We start from the raw sequence: 12,925 nt of genomic DNA, 5'->3' as shown, positions 1-12,925 counted from the left end.
CAATATTTTAACTCAAACCAAATCCTTCCATCATTTCTACCACATTTAGCATATATTCATTTGATATTCATTCATATATTTCGCACCAAAGCATGGGGACATCGTCTAGTTGTAGGGAATGGAATCCCGTGCGTTAGATTCCCCTACCAGTCAATCTGTCATCTCTTTACCAGTCTCATTGACATGTGGGCCTAATCTGCTAACCGGGTGTACGTGAAACGTGGGCAGTATCGGCGATGTCCGAAAGAAAATTGCTTAGGACTAAAGTCCTACCCTCGTAGGAAGGACTTGATTCCTCTACACGACACCTGTGCCGCACGAATCTCAGAATAGCCTTTCTCCCTCGTCTTTCCGATTCCCATTTATCTTCCTATCCTTGGAGAGGCTGTAGGAGAACTAATTAGATAACTAACCCAGTTTCATTGTATTCGGTTTTCACGAGCTACATGGTTGGTTGAGAAATGTTATGTCGTTGCACAACACCCATTTGTTTTCTTCAGAATTTTCCTTTTCTTTTTATACCCTATAGTAGTCCTAGGCATATACTACCCCTTTTCTTCTCCCAATTTCACTGACATATGGACCCACCTTGACTTGTCCGGCGGTGTACCTCAACACGTGGGCAGGTGTCGGAGATGGCCTCACACGACGCTCGTGCGAAGGATCCCGCTTCGCATCCCACCGTTTAATTCCAAACGAGCGACGGGGATAAAGCCAACACACGCTTCCCGTTCCCTTCGTCTTCAACATTTCGCCGTCTTCTCCTCCTCTCTCCAAAACCCAAATCCCCCAAACCCCGCCTCGCCTCGCCTCGCCTCCCCCCACCCCCAAGCAAACCAAACCCAAGGACGCCGAGTCGCCGACGGCCATGGCGCCCGCGGTGCTCGTCCCCATCGACGACAGCAGCGACGGGGAGGCCGGTAGCGCCACGGTCGTCGACGTCCCCTCCCCCGCCCCCGCCCCCGCCATGGACATCGACGGCGACGACGACGGGCGCGACCGCGGAGGAGAAGGCGATGGCGCTGCGGCGAGCGGAGGCGGCGTGGACCACCTCAGCGACCTCTCCAACGACATCCTCGCCAAAATTCTGGGCCATCTCAGGGACATCCGCAACGTCGCCACCACCGCCGTCCTCTCCAGGCGCTGGCTCGACCTCTGGACCCATGTCGACATCATCGTCTTGCAGTATGACGAGCCCCCCGACTCCAGAATCGTGCAGGAAGTTCTCGCCGCCCACGCGAGGAAGGGTTCCACGGACACGCACATCCGCCTGCTCGAGGTCACCTCCCTCAACAGCGCCACGGCGGACGCCACGGCCTCCTGGCTCCGCGTCGCCGAGCCCCGCCTCTCCGGCGAGCTCTTCTTCCGCAACAGGTCCTCGGTTCCGCTCGAAATTCTCAACGAGGAGATGGTCGTCGTGGAGCAGCTGGTCGACGAGTTTGGGGACTTGGTGGTGGACGAATCGGGCGCCTTCGAGCTGCCCTGCTTCATGAGGGTCACCAAGATAACGCTGCACCTGGGGTTTCTCGGCCTATCGCTGCCACCATCGGGTGTCTTCGCCGAGCTCAGGGAGCTGCACCTGGTGCACGTCCAGTTCAATGGCGAACTCACCATGGATGATGTCATGCTCCCCTCCTTGGAACGGCTAGATATTCGCCATTCCAGTGGCTTGGCCTCCCTGACGCTCAGGCTGCCGCCTCTGACCCAGATGACTCTGTACAATGTGCGGTGGTTGCGTCGGCTCAACGCCGAGCTTCCGGGGCTCGAGGTGTTGTCTGTGATCCGATGCTTCCGCGTGCATCTGGAGGGTGTGAGAATTTTGGCAGAGGAGCTGGAGCAGCTGCGGTGGCTAGATTTGTACTGGCCTGGATTGGTCTACTTCAACCGGATGCCGCGCCTGCGGACGTTGGTGCCCCCCGCTGTTTATCCTTATGGATTGCAGAGGGTTTTGTTCAATCGGAGCTGTCAGATGCTTCTCAATCTCTGTCCGAGCATTTACCGTGTCGTGCTGATGGTTGACATTGAACCAGTGAGTGCCTCTTCTTCCTCTGTTTCAGTCAAGTAATCAATTGTGTATTGCTCGAACTGCAATGTGGAGTATCAGATGATTATTCTTCAGAACATGCAATTTTCTGTTGCAAACTTGCAATTGTTAAGTTTAGATCATCTAGGCTCATGAGAGTTTAGGCTCAGTGCTCGATTCAGCTGCAGTCTTTTGTTGGCCTAACTTTTGCATTGTTGAGAGTTCAATATTATCCTCAACTAGTTAGAAAGTTGCAGAATAGGAGAACAATCTTGAACTGAACTTCAAAATTTATGTATACTTGACCTTAGGAAAATAATTTTATCAGCACATTTTCAAGTGATACTTGTTTCTGGACAAAGGATCAATTGCTGCATTCATGTTTACTGAGCTAGCATAATTGCGAGTCATGCATGCTTGCATTCTCGATATGCTGCAGTTTCTGAGTCGTCGTTACCAAAGAGATCGGCATTGATTATCAGTTGTTTCACCATTATGTGGTTGCTGAGCATGTTTACATAAGCCTGCAGATACATCTAATTCACTTGCACTACAATTGAATTCAGATTATATTAATTTCTATTACATGTGGCTGAAAAGCAGCATCCAAAGTTCCAAACTGAAAATGTTGACTCTAGTTAGCTATTCCGCAGCAAATTACTAGATCATTACTTGTCTGCAAACAAATTACTGATTCTTCAACTGTATTGCCTTATGTCAAACATTTCTTTGCTCTTTTCCAGTTAGTTTTGCATTTTGTCTGAGATTACCTCTGTTAACTTCCTACAAATTCATAGGAGCAAGGTGGCCATCATGGCGTTAGGCCTTTAATGGAAGGCATTACCCAACTCCCTCACATTAAGATCTTGTCCTTGAATTTACAAACACAAGGGCATGCTTATGGAGCTAGTGTGTTGCATATTCTGACAATGTGCACTGGTATAGCAAAGCTGTCCCTGAGAAACCAAGAAGATTTCCAGGTAATCATATTTCCTATGAATTTTGAACAACTGTGTTTTTTCATTCTAATTTCTATACCTGCAGTAAATTCTTGAGTAAGTGTAATTACAATTGCTCTGTTGGTTTAGGCAGGAAGTTACTCCCTCCGTCCCATGTTAAGTTCATTTTGGCTCATCCCATTTGTCTCCCAAAATAAGTTCATTTTTAAGCAATCATTGCATCAAAGTTTGTGAAAGTGAAAAATAATTGTATAGGAAGTATATAAAGTGAGAAATAATTGCATTGGAATTGGATAAAGTAGGGATATTCTAGTTTCTTGGTCTTTGTATTGGTATGTGTGGGATGAGTGAAAAATGAACTTATTTCGGGACATAGGTAGTATCAATTATGCCTATTTATGACATAGCAAAAGCTAACTCTTGATATGAATTAATTGATAACCCTATTCACATATTACTTGTCTTATCATCATAGCCCTCTTGGACAATATGTTTCCTACTGTCCTTTCAAATGATCCAGCCTGTCAGAGATGTAATAGATCCATGAAAGTTTTGGTAGAACTGAAAGTCATGCTTCATCGTGTGAACATATTATCCATCCTATGTGACATGCATTATAACCTGATTAGAAAAACAAAATCATCATAGGAAAAACTGTTGTTTCAATTTTCATCATTCCTTTTCCTAGGTGCCGAACAAAATGCCTTCCGCGGTTACTCAACGTGTCAGACGATGAATCTCACTAACACCTTGTACTTTGTTCTGATCTTGTAATTTCAGGTTGAAAATGCTTGTCCACCGAACTGCCTCTGTGACCGGCCACGAAACTGGAGAGATAAGGACATTTCAATGATGTCTCTAAGAGAAGTAGAGATCCTCAACTTCAGAGGGAGGCAACATGAGCTTGACCTTGTGAGGGTCTTAGTCCGGGTAGCACCAGCCCTTGACCTTGTAAGAATAATCTGTCACCCTTCGTCCACTGCTTTTGGGGTAGAGTCGCTACGTGCCTATGTACGAAGTTTTGCAAGCTTTAGGACTTCTGTGGAAGTGAGTCGAAGTAACTGAAGCAAGAAGAGCTATGCGACCGTAGCGAACTGAAGTAAGAAGAGCTCTACTGGCTACTGATCTTTGAAACACCTGACAAGTTTTGATCCTGCTATGCTGTAGAGAAACAGAGAAACTAGCTGGCTGCAACGAACTTAGTTGCCACGCGTTGTTCATTTGTCTTCATAAGCAAATTTACCATTTGTTAGCAATTTGGAATGCCTTTACCGTATGTTTGTCAGAGCTGAAGTAATGTGTTTGGCGCACCCGCTCACTGTAGCTTTTACGGCTTTACCGGTAATCCACCACGGATGCACTGGGTGTACATGGCATTTCTGATTTGCGTCGGGCGTTCTGCAGTTGCATATGTAACTGATCTTTTCAAGCGTTGGAAGTATTTTTTTTTAGATAATGGAATAAATAAATATTCCGGCCTTTACTCAAAAGAGCTACAGCCAATTATTACATAGAAGCGTTTGACAAACATAGTGTAGATCTAATTGAATAGAACACACCGCAAGGAACAATAAAGAATCCAGTCTAACAAAGGAGATTACAATTATTGAAATCTATTTGTAAATTTCCACCCATAATTGGCAAAAGGTTGCATAACCATAGTCTCCAACTTCCGACATGCAACTTTTAGAAACTCTTCATCATCTTTACACCTTTGTAGTTGTGCTCAAAACTGAAGCCAATGGGTTGCTCTGAAAATGACCTGCATATAGGAAAATGATGGTGATTTGTCAAAAACTATATTGTTCCTACTCAGCCATATTGCCCAACAAATGGCAGAAGCTCCAACAAGTATCAGTTTACTCATTTTCTTATCAACTTCCAAAAACCACCCATCAAAAATATGAGATACGCTAACTGGAAGATTAAATCCAAAAGAAAACTGAACTGCTCTCCACAAAAACTTCGCAACATGACAATCGAAAAAGAGATGTTGAATAGACTTATTCTTCAAACAAAACGAACACCTCAAGCTGCTATTCCAATTACGTCTTGCCAAGTTATCCTTAGTTAGCACAACCCCTTTAAGTAAGTACCACATAAAAATTTTAATCTTAAGTGGCATCTTAAGCTTCCAAATGCACTTATTCCTGTCTATATAACCATTATTAATTAAAGCTAGGTACATAGACCTCACCGAGAACAACCCATTCTGATGAAAATTCCATCTAAAAGTATCAAACGAATCATTCAATTGAATATGTACTATAGAGGAACATAATTCATGCCAACAATCAAGATTCTGACCAACTAAAACTCTTCTAAAAAAACATTAAGCGAAACAGAACCCATTACAGTAGCAATAGAAGATGTTTTCCTACGAGCAATTGCGTACAAAGATGGATACTTGTCCTTAAAAGCCCAGTTACGTAGCCACTTATCCTCCCAAAATCTAATTTGTTTCCTATTATTGACAATCCAAGAACCCATATTTAAGAAAGTACTTTTAACATTCATAAGACCAGACCAAAAATAGGAATCATCTTGTTTCTTGTCAACTTGGGTTATAGACTTATTATAAAGATATTTCCTCTTCAATAAGTCATGCCAAACCCCTTCCTCATTAATTAACTTAAACAACCATTTACTTAAAAGACATTTATTTTGTACCTTCAGATTATGAATCCCAAGACCCCCCTGGTCCTTGGGTTGACAAACAACATCCCACCTAGTGAGCCTGTATTTTTATTATGATCATCTCCTTGCCAAAAGAATCGCGATCTATAAAAATCAATTTTATGAAGAACCCTTTTCGGCACCTCAAAAAAAGATATCATAAACATGGCTAAACTTGAAAGAACTGAATTAATCAACACCAATCTACCCCCAACCGATAAATGCTTGCCTTTCCAACTAAGCGTTGGAAGTATATAGTACTAAAAGGCGTGTTTCAACCATGAGATTTATTCACAAATAATCCATCAACTGTCATAAACGGAAGTATATAATGCTTTAAGTACATTGTAGTACTCATCGTTGCTGCTGCTGGTGTTGCAAAATAACGTCCACGTCACGGTGATGGTCTTTATTTGCCGGTGTTCCCAGCTGAATGTCCGCGGTGAAGGTGATGATCCTTGCTGGTGTCGTCATCGTCATCATCGTGTCGTCGCAGGATCCACGACGAGGATTGTGTGTTGCGTGCCATCGGTGCCACCACTATCTTGGCAACTCCCATTCTTGCGGCTGCGGGAGCCGGACGTACGACGTCCCCGCCCTCCAGCGTGACGGAGCCGAAAATCCAACGCCAGCGGCGGCGGCTCCCACCGAGCCGCGTTCACGAATCACGCCGACGCGGGCGACCAGCCGCCCAGTTTCGCGTACGTGTGAGCTAACGAGCCCCGTACGTCCCACCACGTTATTCGATCGGGGCCTCGGCCTAATGCGTACCAGGGCGGCCCAATTTGTTATGGCTCATAGGCTCGAAGCCACCGTTTCGCCTTCCTCGTGAAATGTAAGCGCAACAGGGAAAGCATGTAAGAGCATCAGGGAAATCACGTAAGAGCATCTCCGAGAGATTCTCCGTTCCAACTCTTCAAGTTAAATTTTGGCCATCCAAGAGAAAAATTGCTCAATAAAAAACTAGCCATCCAGTTTGCTAAGCCATCCTACTAGCTAAAAGTGCCCTCGGCCTGGCCAAACTTGGCCATCCTATCTCGCTTGCCATTCATGAGTCCCACTACTTTTTTTTCTCTATCTTCTCTCATTCCCACCGAAGTGCAATAGGGAGGCGGGGGGCACAGGCGTTGTTGGCAGCGGCATGGTAGAGGGGGAGACTCCGGTGGCCGGCGACAGAAGCTTAGGGATAGTGTCATCTCTGGTGAGCAGACGAAAGCACGTGACACGGTGCTGTCGGCACTGCTCCAGGAGGATTTGGGTCCCGCAGGCGTAGTCTCCGTGGCATCGGCTACGGCAACGGTGGCGGCCGAGCGGTGGGACTTCAGCTCCGGCCAGATCGATGGTGCGCTCGTCACCCCTGTCGGTGTGAGCAAGAGGTCCCACGCCACCTGGCCAAGGTCCACCATTCTGTTCGCCTCCTGCCGATGTCGATGCCGTTCGCCTCCCGCATCGCTGTCGTCCACCCAAATTTATGCCGCCATCGTCTTCCTGGATCTGTGTCACCGCTGTCATCTCCCCGAATCCGCGCTGCTGTCGTTGCCCCCACATCATCTATGCTATCTACGGGTTGTTTCTAGGGGTAGACAAAAAACTCGAAACTCATGAGTAGCTGCCTAGCTCAACTCGTGTAAAACTCGGCTTGACTCGAGTCGAGTCGTTAATGAGTCGAGTTGAGTTTGAACTTTCACTCGCTTGCTTAACGAGACAACTCGAGCTAGCTCGTGAGTTACTCGGTTAGCTCATTGAGCTCATGATGCATTAAGATGGAAGTTAATTGTTCATGTAGGTATAAAAGTCGTAAACTCATAATTATACATTGTAGCACAATCTTGTGAGTCATGATATACATAGCATGTCAATTATAATCTTTGGTCATAGAATCACAAATTATACCGCATGTGAATTTTAAACCATGTATTTCGGTGTAACGAGTTTAATGAGTCAACTCGGACTTTTTAACGAGTCAAATTGAGTTCCATTTTTAACTCGTTATGTTAATGAGTCGAGCCAAGCTAGCTCGTCTACTTAACGAGTTTTTACAAGTCGAGTTGGCTTGTTAGCCACCCCTAGTTGTCTCCACCTCCAAACCCACACTTCCAGCTCTGCTACCCTCGCCTTTGCTAGCTGCTGCTGCTGCTCCCGGCCAAGGAAGTGGTGGTGGTGGCGGCACGGAGAAAGGGGGGAGCGGTGGCTGTGTGGAGGGGTGAAGAAGGGTAAGGAGGCTGACATATGGGACCCACTATCATAGACTCATATTTGAGAGTGTAGATGGAGAGACTGTTGAAGTGAATAATGAGTTTGACTTGCCAAATCAGATGGAGAGTTGGCTATATAAATGTTTGGAGAGTCATAATTTAAGTAGAGCGTTGAAGATGCTCTAACGGCAAGTCGACAAATACAACAGCCAACGTTTCCTCTATTTTGATTATGTTCTCCTCAATAATTAACAGAAGAATTTTTGTTCTTAAAAAACAAACACGTACAATTAATCCTAGCCCCTGCGGTATACGAATTAACCCTATACGGGTGGCATAAATCATGGCAAATTGGCAACCCCTCACCTGGTAGCCAACTCTAGGGGATTGACCCATTTTCTTCTCCCAGTTTCACTGACATATGGACCCACCTTGACTTGTCCGGTGCTGTACCTCAACACGTGGGCAGGTGTCGGAGATGGCCTCACATGGCGCTCGTGGGAAGGATCGCTTCGCATCCAACCGTTGCTTCCAAACGAGCGACGGGGATAAATCCAACACACACGCTTCCCGTTCCCTTCGTCTTCAACATTCGTTCTCCTCGCTGTCTTCTCCCCCCTCTCTCCAAAACCCAAATCCCCCAAACCACCCGCCTCGCCTCCCCCCTCGCCCAAGCAAATCAAACCCGAAGACGCCGAGTCGCCGACGGCCATGGCGCCGGCGGTGCTCGTCCCCATCGACGAAGGCAGCGACGGGGAGGGCGGTAGCGCCACGGACGTCGCAGCCCCCTCCCCCGCTCCCATGGACATCGACGGCGACGACGACGGGCGCGACCGCGGAGGAGAAGGCGATGGCGCTGCGGCGAGCGTCCCGGCCGCCGACGGAAGTAGCGCCGCGCTCTCCCTGACGCTGGGTCTCCACGTCCACGGCGACGGAGGCGGCGCGGACCGCCTCAGCGATCTCCACGAAGACATCCTCGCCAAAATTCTGGGCCATCTCAGGGACATCCGCAACGTCGCCACCACCGCCGTCCTCTCCAGGCGCTGGCTCGACCTCTGGACCCTGGTCGACATCATCGTCTTGCAGTATGACGAGCCCCCCGACTCCAGAATCGTGCAGGAAGTTCTCGCCGCCCGCGCGAGGAATGGTTCCACGGCCACGGACATCCGCCTGCTCGAGGTCACCTCCCTCAACAGCGCCACGCCGGACGCCACGGCCTCCTGGCTCCGCGTCGCCGCGCCCCGCCTCACCGGCGAGCTCTTCTTCCGCAACAGGTCCTCGGTTCCGTCCGAAATTCTCAACGAGGAGATGGACGTCGTGGAGCAGCTGGTCGAGGAGCTTGGGGACTTGGTGGTGGACGAATCGGGCGCCTTCGAGCTGCCCTGCTTCATGAGGGTCACCAAGATAACGCTGAGCCTGGGGTTTCTCGGCCTATCGCTACCACCATCGGGTGTCTTCGCCAAGCTCAGGGAGCTGCACCTGGTGCACGTCCAGTTCAATGGCGAACTCACCATGGAAGATGCCATGCTCCCGTCCTTGGAATGGCTAGAGATTCGCCATTCCAGTGGCTTGGCCTCCCTGACGCTCAGGCTGGCGCCTCTGACCCAGATGACTCTGTACAATGTGCGGCGGTTGCGTCGGCTCAACGCCGTGCTTCCAGGGCTCGAGGTGTTGTCTGTAACGGAATGCTTCCTCGAGGATCTGGAGGGTGTGAGCATTGTGGCAGAGGAGCTGGAGGACCTGCGGTGGCTAGATATGTAACAGCCTGGATTGGTCTACTTCAAGAGGATGCCGCGCCTGCAGATGTTGTTGCCCCCCGCTGTTTATCCTTATGGATTGCAGAACGTTTTCTTCAATCGGAGCTGTCAGATGCTTCTCAATCTCTGTCCAAGCATTGACGGTCTCCTGCTGTTCGTTGAAATTTGTGGAGATTATGGGTACCCCATACCCACACGGCATGGTTATCCGACTAGTTATAGGGGATAACTTATATTTTTGTAATATGTAACAGATCATGACTTGGGTGTTACGTTTCCTTGTATATTACGGAACGGCCTAAAGTCCTGGTTTGATAATATTGTAAAGTAGATTTAGGAAACCGATACCGTATTGGTTAAGGTTTCTATCTTGTAATCCTGCCCCCCATCCTATATAAGGTGGGTAGGAGGCCCTCTAGGGGGCATATGAGACAACCTGATCGTCAGATCAATACACACTCGGCGGATTCAAATCCCCAAACAGGAGTAGGGTATTACCTCTCATTGAGAGGGCCTGAACCTGTCTAAATCCTTTGTCTCCGCATCCATCCACTTTTAGGTCTCGTACGCTACCCCCTTTTATTATTGCCGAAATCATGTTTCGACAGTTGGCGCGCCAGGTAGGGGTTGCGTCGAGTTTCCTATCAACGAGCGCGATGGAATCAATTTCATGAGTCGCCGACTTCGTTTTCGCTTTGGGAGTTTTCACTTCCTTTCCGTCGACCACTTCTTCAAGCTCCTCTTCTCTGACTTGATCCAAATCAGTCAGGGGGAAACTCAATCTGATTTTTATCATTATTTATCATATTGATTTTTAATCTCAGATTAATTTTTTGCTATTTTTTGTTGTTGTTCGCATATAACTACGCGGCACTATTGAGGCGATTGATGCTGGTCATGGACTCGAGGCGTCTCAGCTTTCCGGTCGATCGGCCGCGAGTCCACTCCGCCGGCTTGTCCTCGCCACCGCCATTGCTGATAGCAACAACGACTTCACCGCCGGCCTGCCTCCGTCGCCGCCGACTGGTGTCATCGCCTATACGGTTGGTCGGTCACACCACCGTTCATGGGCGTCCATGTCTTCACCGACCGGCTGGCCTTCGCCGCCGCCGACTGGTGTTTCCGCCTGCACGGCTGGCCTATTATGCCGCCGCTGTTGGGCGTCTACGACTTCACCACCGGCCTGCCTCCGTCGCCGCCGAGTGGTGCCTCCGCCTACACGGCTGGCCTATTATGCCGCCGCTGTTGGGCGTCTACGACTTCACCACCGGCCTGCCTCCGTCGCCGCCGACTGGTGTCCCCGCCTATACGGTCGGTTGGTCACACCACCGTTGATGGGCGTCGTCATCTTCACCGCCGGCCTGCCTCCGTCGCCGCCGACTGGTGCCTCCGCCTACACGGCTGGCCTATTATGCCGCCGCTGTTGGGCGTCTTCGCTTTCACCACCGGCCTGCCTCCGTCGCCGCCGACTGGTGTCCCCGCCTATACGGTCGGTTGGTCACACCACCGTTGATGGGCATCGTCATCTTCACCGCCGGCCTGCCTCCGTCGCCGCCGACTGGTGCCTCCGCCTACACGGCTGGCCTATTATGCCGCCGCTGTTGGGCGTCTTCGCTTTCACCGTCGACCGCCTTCGTCGCCGCCGACTGGTGTCTTCATTGTTATTGATGGACGACTTTGTTCCCACATTGGCCACTTCTGCCATCACCAAGGGGAATATTACAAAGCTAAGTCATCATTTATTTTATTCTTTATATGATATTTTTCCTTTCCTCTGCCTCACTACACCAATTGGTCTTCCATTGAGTAGTGAGTCGGGGGCTACAGATGTTATATCATATTTTTTTATAATATTTATCTTGATTGCTTGCGACATAATCTGAGTACAAAAGTACCTATCGAGTTATGGAGTTCTATCTTCCTATGCTTTCCGTTTGGTTTGCCAATGGATGGTTGCCTTTGGGCCGATTCCTAGCACCCGGGGGCTCGTTGGATGGACCGAGTAACGCAAGGTGCTAAGTATTATTCGGAATAAATCAAAAGCATAGAGATGAGATAAATTTATTTTCTGCTCTTAATAATTGCAAAAGTACCCGAGTAGTAAACTCCGATCCGTGAAACTTTGTTCCATTAATGACGAACTCATGTCACTCATATGCATGTTTGGGAAGTGCTTAGGTCGACTCCCAGTGCTTGGGGGCTATGACTAGTTGGGCAGAGCGTTTAAACGTAATGAGTCATCTGCTCGGGGAAATCAAAATTGACAAGAGGAGAAATACATATTTATAAATATTTTAAAATACTTGATTTTTTCTCGAGTATTATATTTATATCAGATACTACTCATCCTATATGTTTGTTCTGCAGGATCCAGATCCAGATATGCATAAAAGGGATTCATGGCTTTAGGCTTATCTCTTACGCTCCAGGAATGGATCAGTCAGAACATCACCGACTGGCTTGCCTTCGCCGCTGCCGACTGGTGTTTCCGCCTGCACGGCTGGCCTTTATGCCGCCATTGTTGGGCGTCTACGTCTTCACCGACTGGCTTGCCATCGCCGCTACCGATTGGTGCTTCCGCCTGCACGGCAGACTTATTATGCTGCCGTTGTTGGGCGTCTACGTCTTCACCGACCGGCCGCCGCATCCGCCGCTGACTGGTGTCACCGCCTGCACGGCTGGCCTGTTATAACGCCAACTGATGCTACCTTCTTCACGGCTGGCTACATCGCTGTCACTACTAATAGGCATCAGTATCTTCAACACAAGCTGCCTACGTTTGCCATGGCTGCCGACTGGTTTCTTCACTTCCATGGCTGCATGATTCTGCCAGTGTTGATTGGCCTTATCTTCTTCACCGCCGGTCGTCTCGTCTGCTGTTGACTAGTGCCCTCACCTCTACGTCTGGTTTATACAGCTACCACTACTGATGGACATCATCGTCTTCCGTTGCCGACTGGTTATGCCGCCGCCGACTAGTGCTTTTATCTTCACAACTGCGCGTCTTCGCTACCAGTTTGCTTCTGTTGCCGCCGACTCGTGTTCACTTCATCACGGCGATGCAACTTTGTCATCATGGTGGAGCGACTTCATCTTTATTATCTTCGGCACTGGCAAACTCTATTGCTGCTACTTCACAAGTTTTACTACTTCACCAACCACGACGTCTTTGTGAACCTCGACATCTCGGCATGCAATGCCATGATATTTTACTACAACAAATGACTCTCCAATATTCAGGATTTCTACTTGGACACCTTCAACACATATCTTCAATCAAGCAATGACTACTCGACGACAAGAAGCTATAATTCT

General features: G+C 48.6%; 2 protein-coding genes across 2 annotated transcripts; both read left to right on the top strand.

Annotated features, from left to right (window-relative positions):
• Positions 1-786: 786 nt before the first annotated feature.
• On the top strand, positions 787-4,463 carry LOC9267496 (uncharacterized). The gene is made up of 3 exons (XM_015790854.3): positions 787-2,029; positions 2,821-3,003; positions 3,763-4,463. The coding sequence occupies exons 1-3, from the start codon at positions 869-871 to the stop codon at positions 4,045-4,047; spliced, it is 1,629 nt and encodes a 542-aa protein (XP_015646340.2). The 5' UTR covers positions 787-868; the 3' UTR covers positions 4,048-4,463.
• A 3,801-nt stretch (positions 4,464-8,264) lies between these two features.
• On the top strand, positions 8,265-12,665 carry LOC136357303 (putative F-box/FBD/LRR-repeat protein At3g49030). Its single transcript, XM_066312365.1, has 2 exons — positions 8,265-9,610; positions 11,978-12,665. The coding sequence occupies exons 1-2, from the start codon at positions 8,565-8,567 to the stop codon at positions 12,300-12,302; spliced, it is 1,371 nt and encodes a 456-aa protein (XP_066168462.1). The 5' UTR covers positions 8,265-8,564; the 3' UTR covers positions 12,303-12,665.
• The last annotated feature ends 260 nt before the right edge of the window (positions 12,666-12,925 follow it).

This window comes from Oryza sativa, chromosome 7 (assembly GCF_034140825.1).
Source record: "Oryza sativa Japonica Group chromosome 7, ASM3414082v1".
In the NCBI taxonomy this organism is placed as follows: Eukaryota; Viridiplantae; Streptophyta; class Magnoliopsida; order Poales; family Poaceae; genus Oryza; species Oryza sativa.
This window is presented reverse-complemented; position numbering and strand designations above follow the sequence as displayed.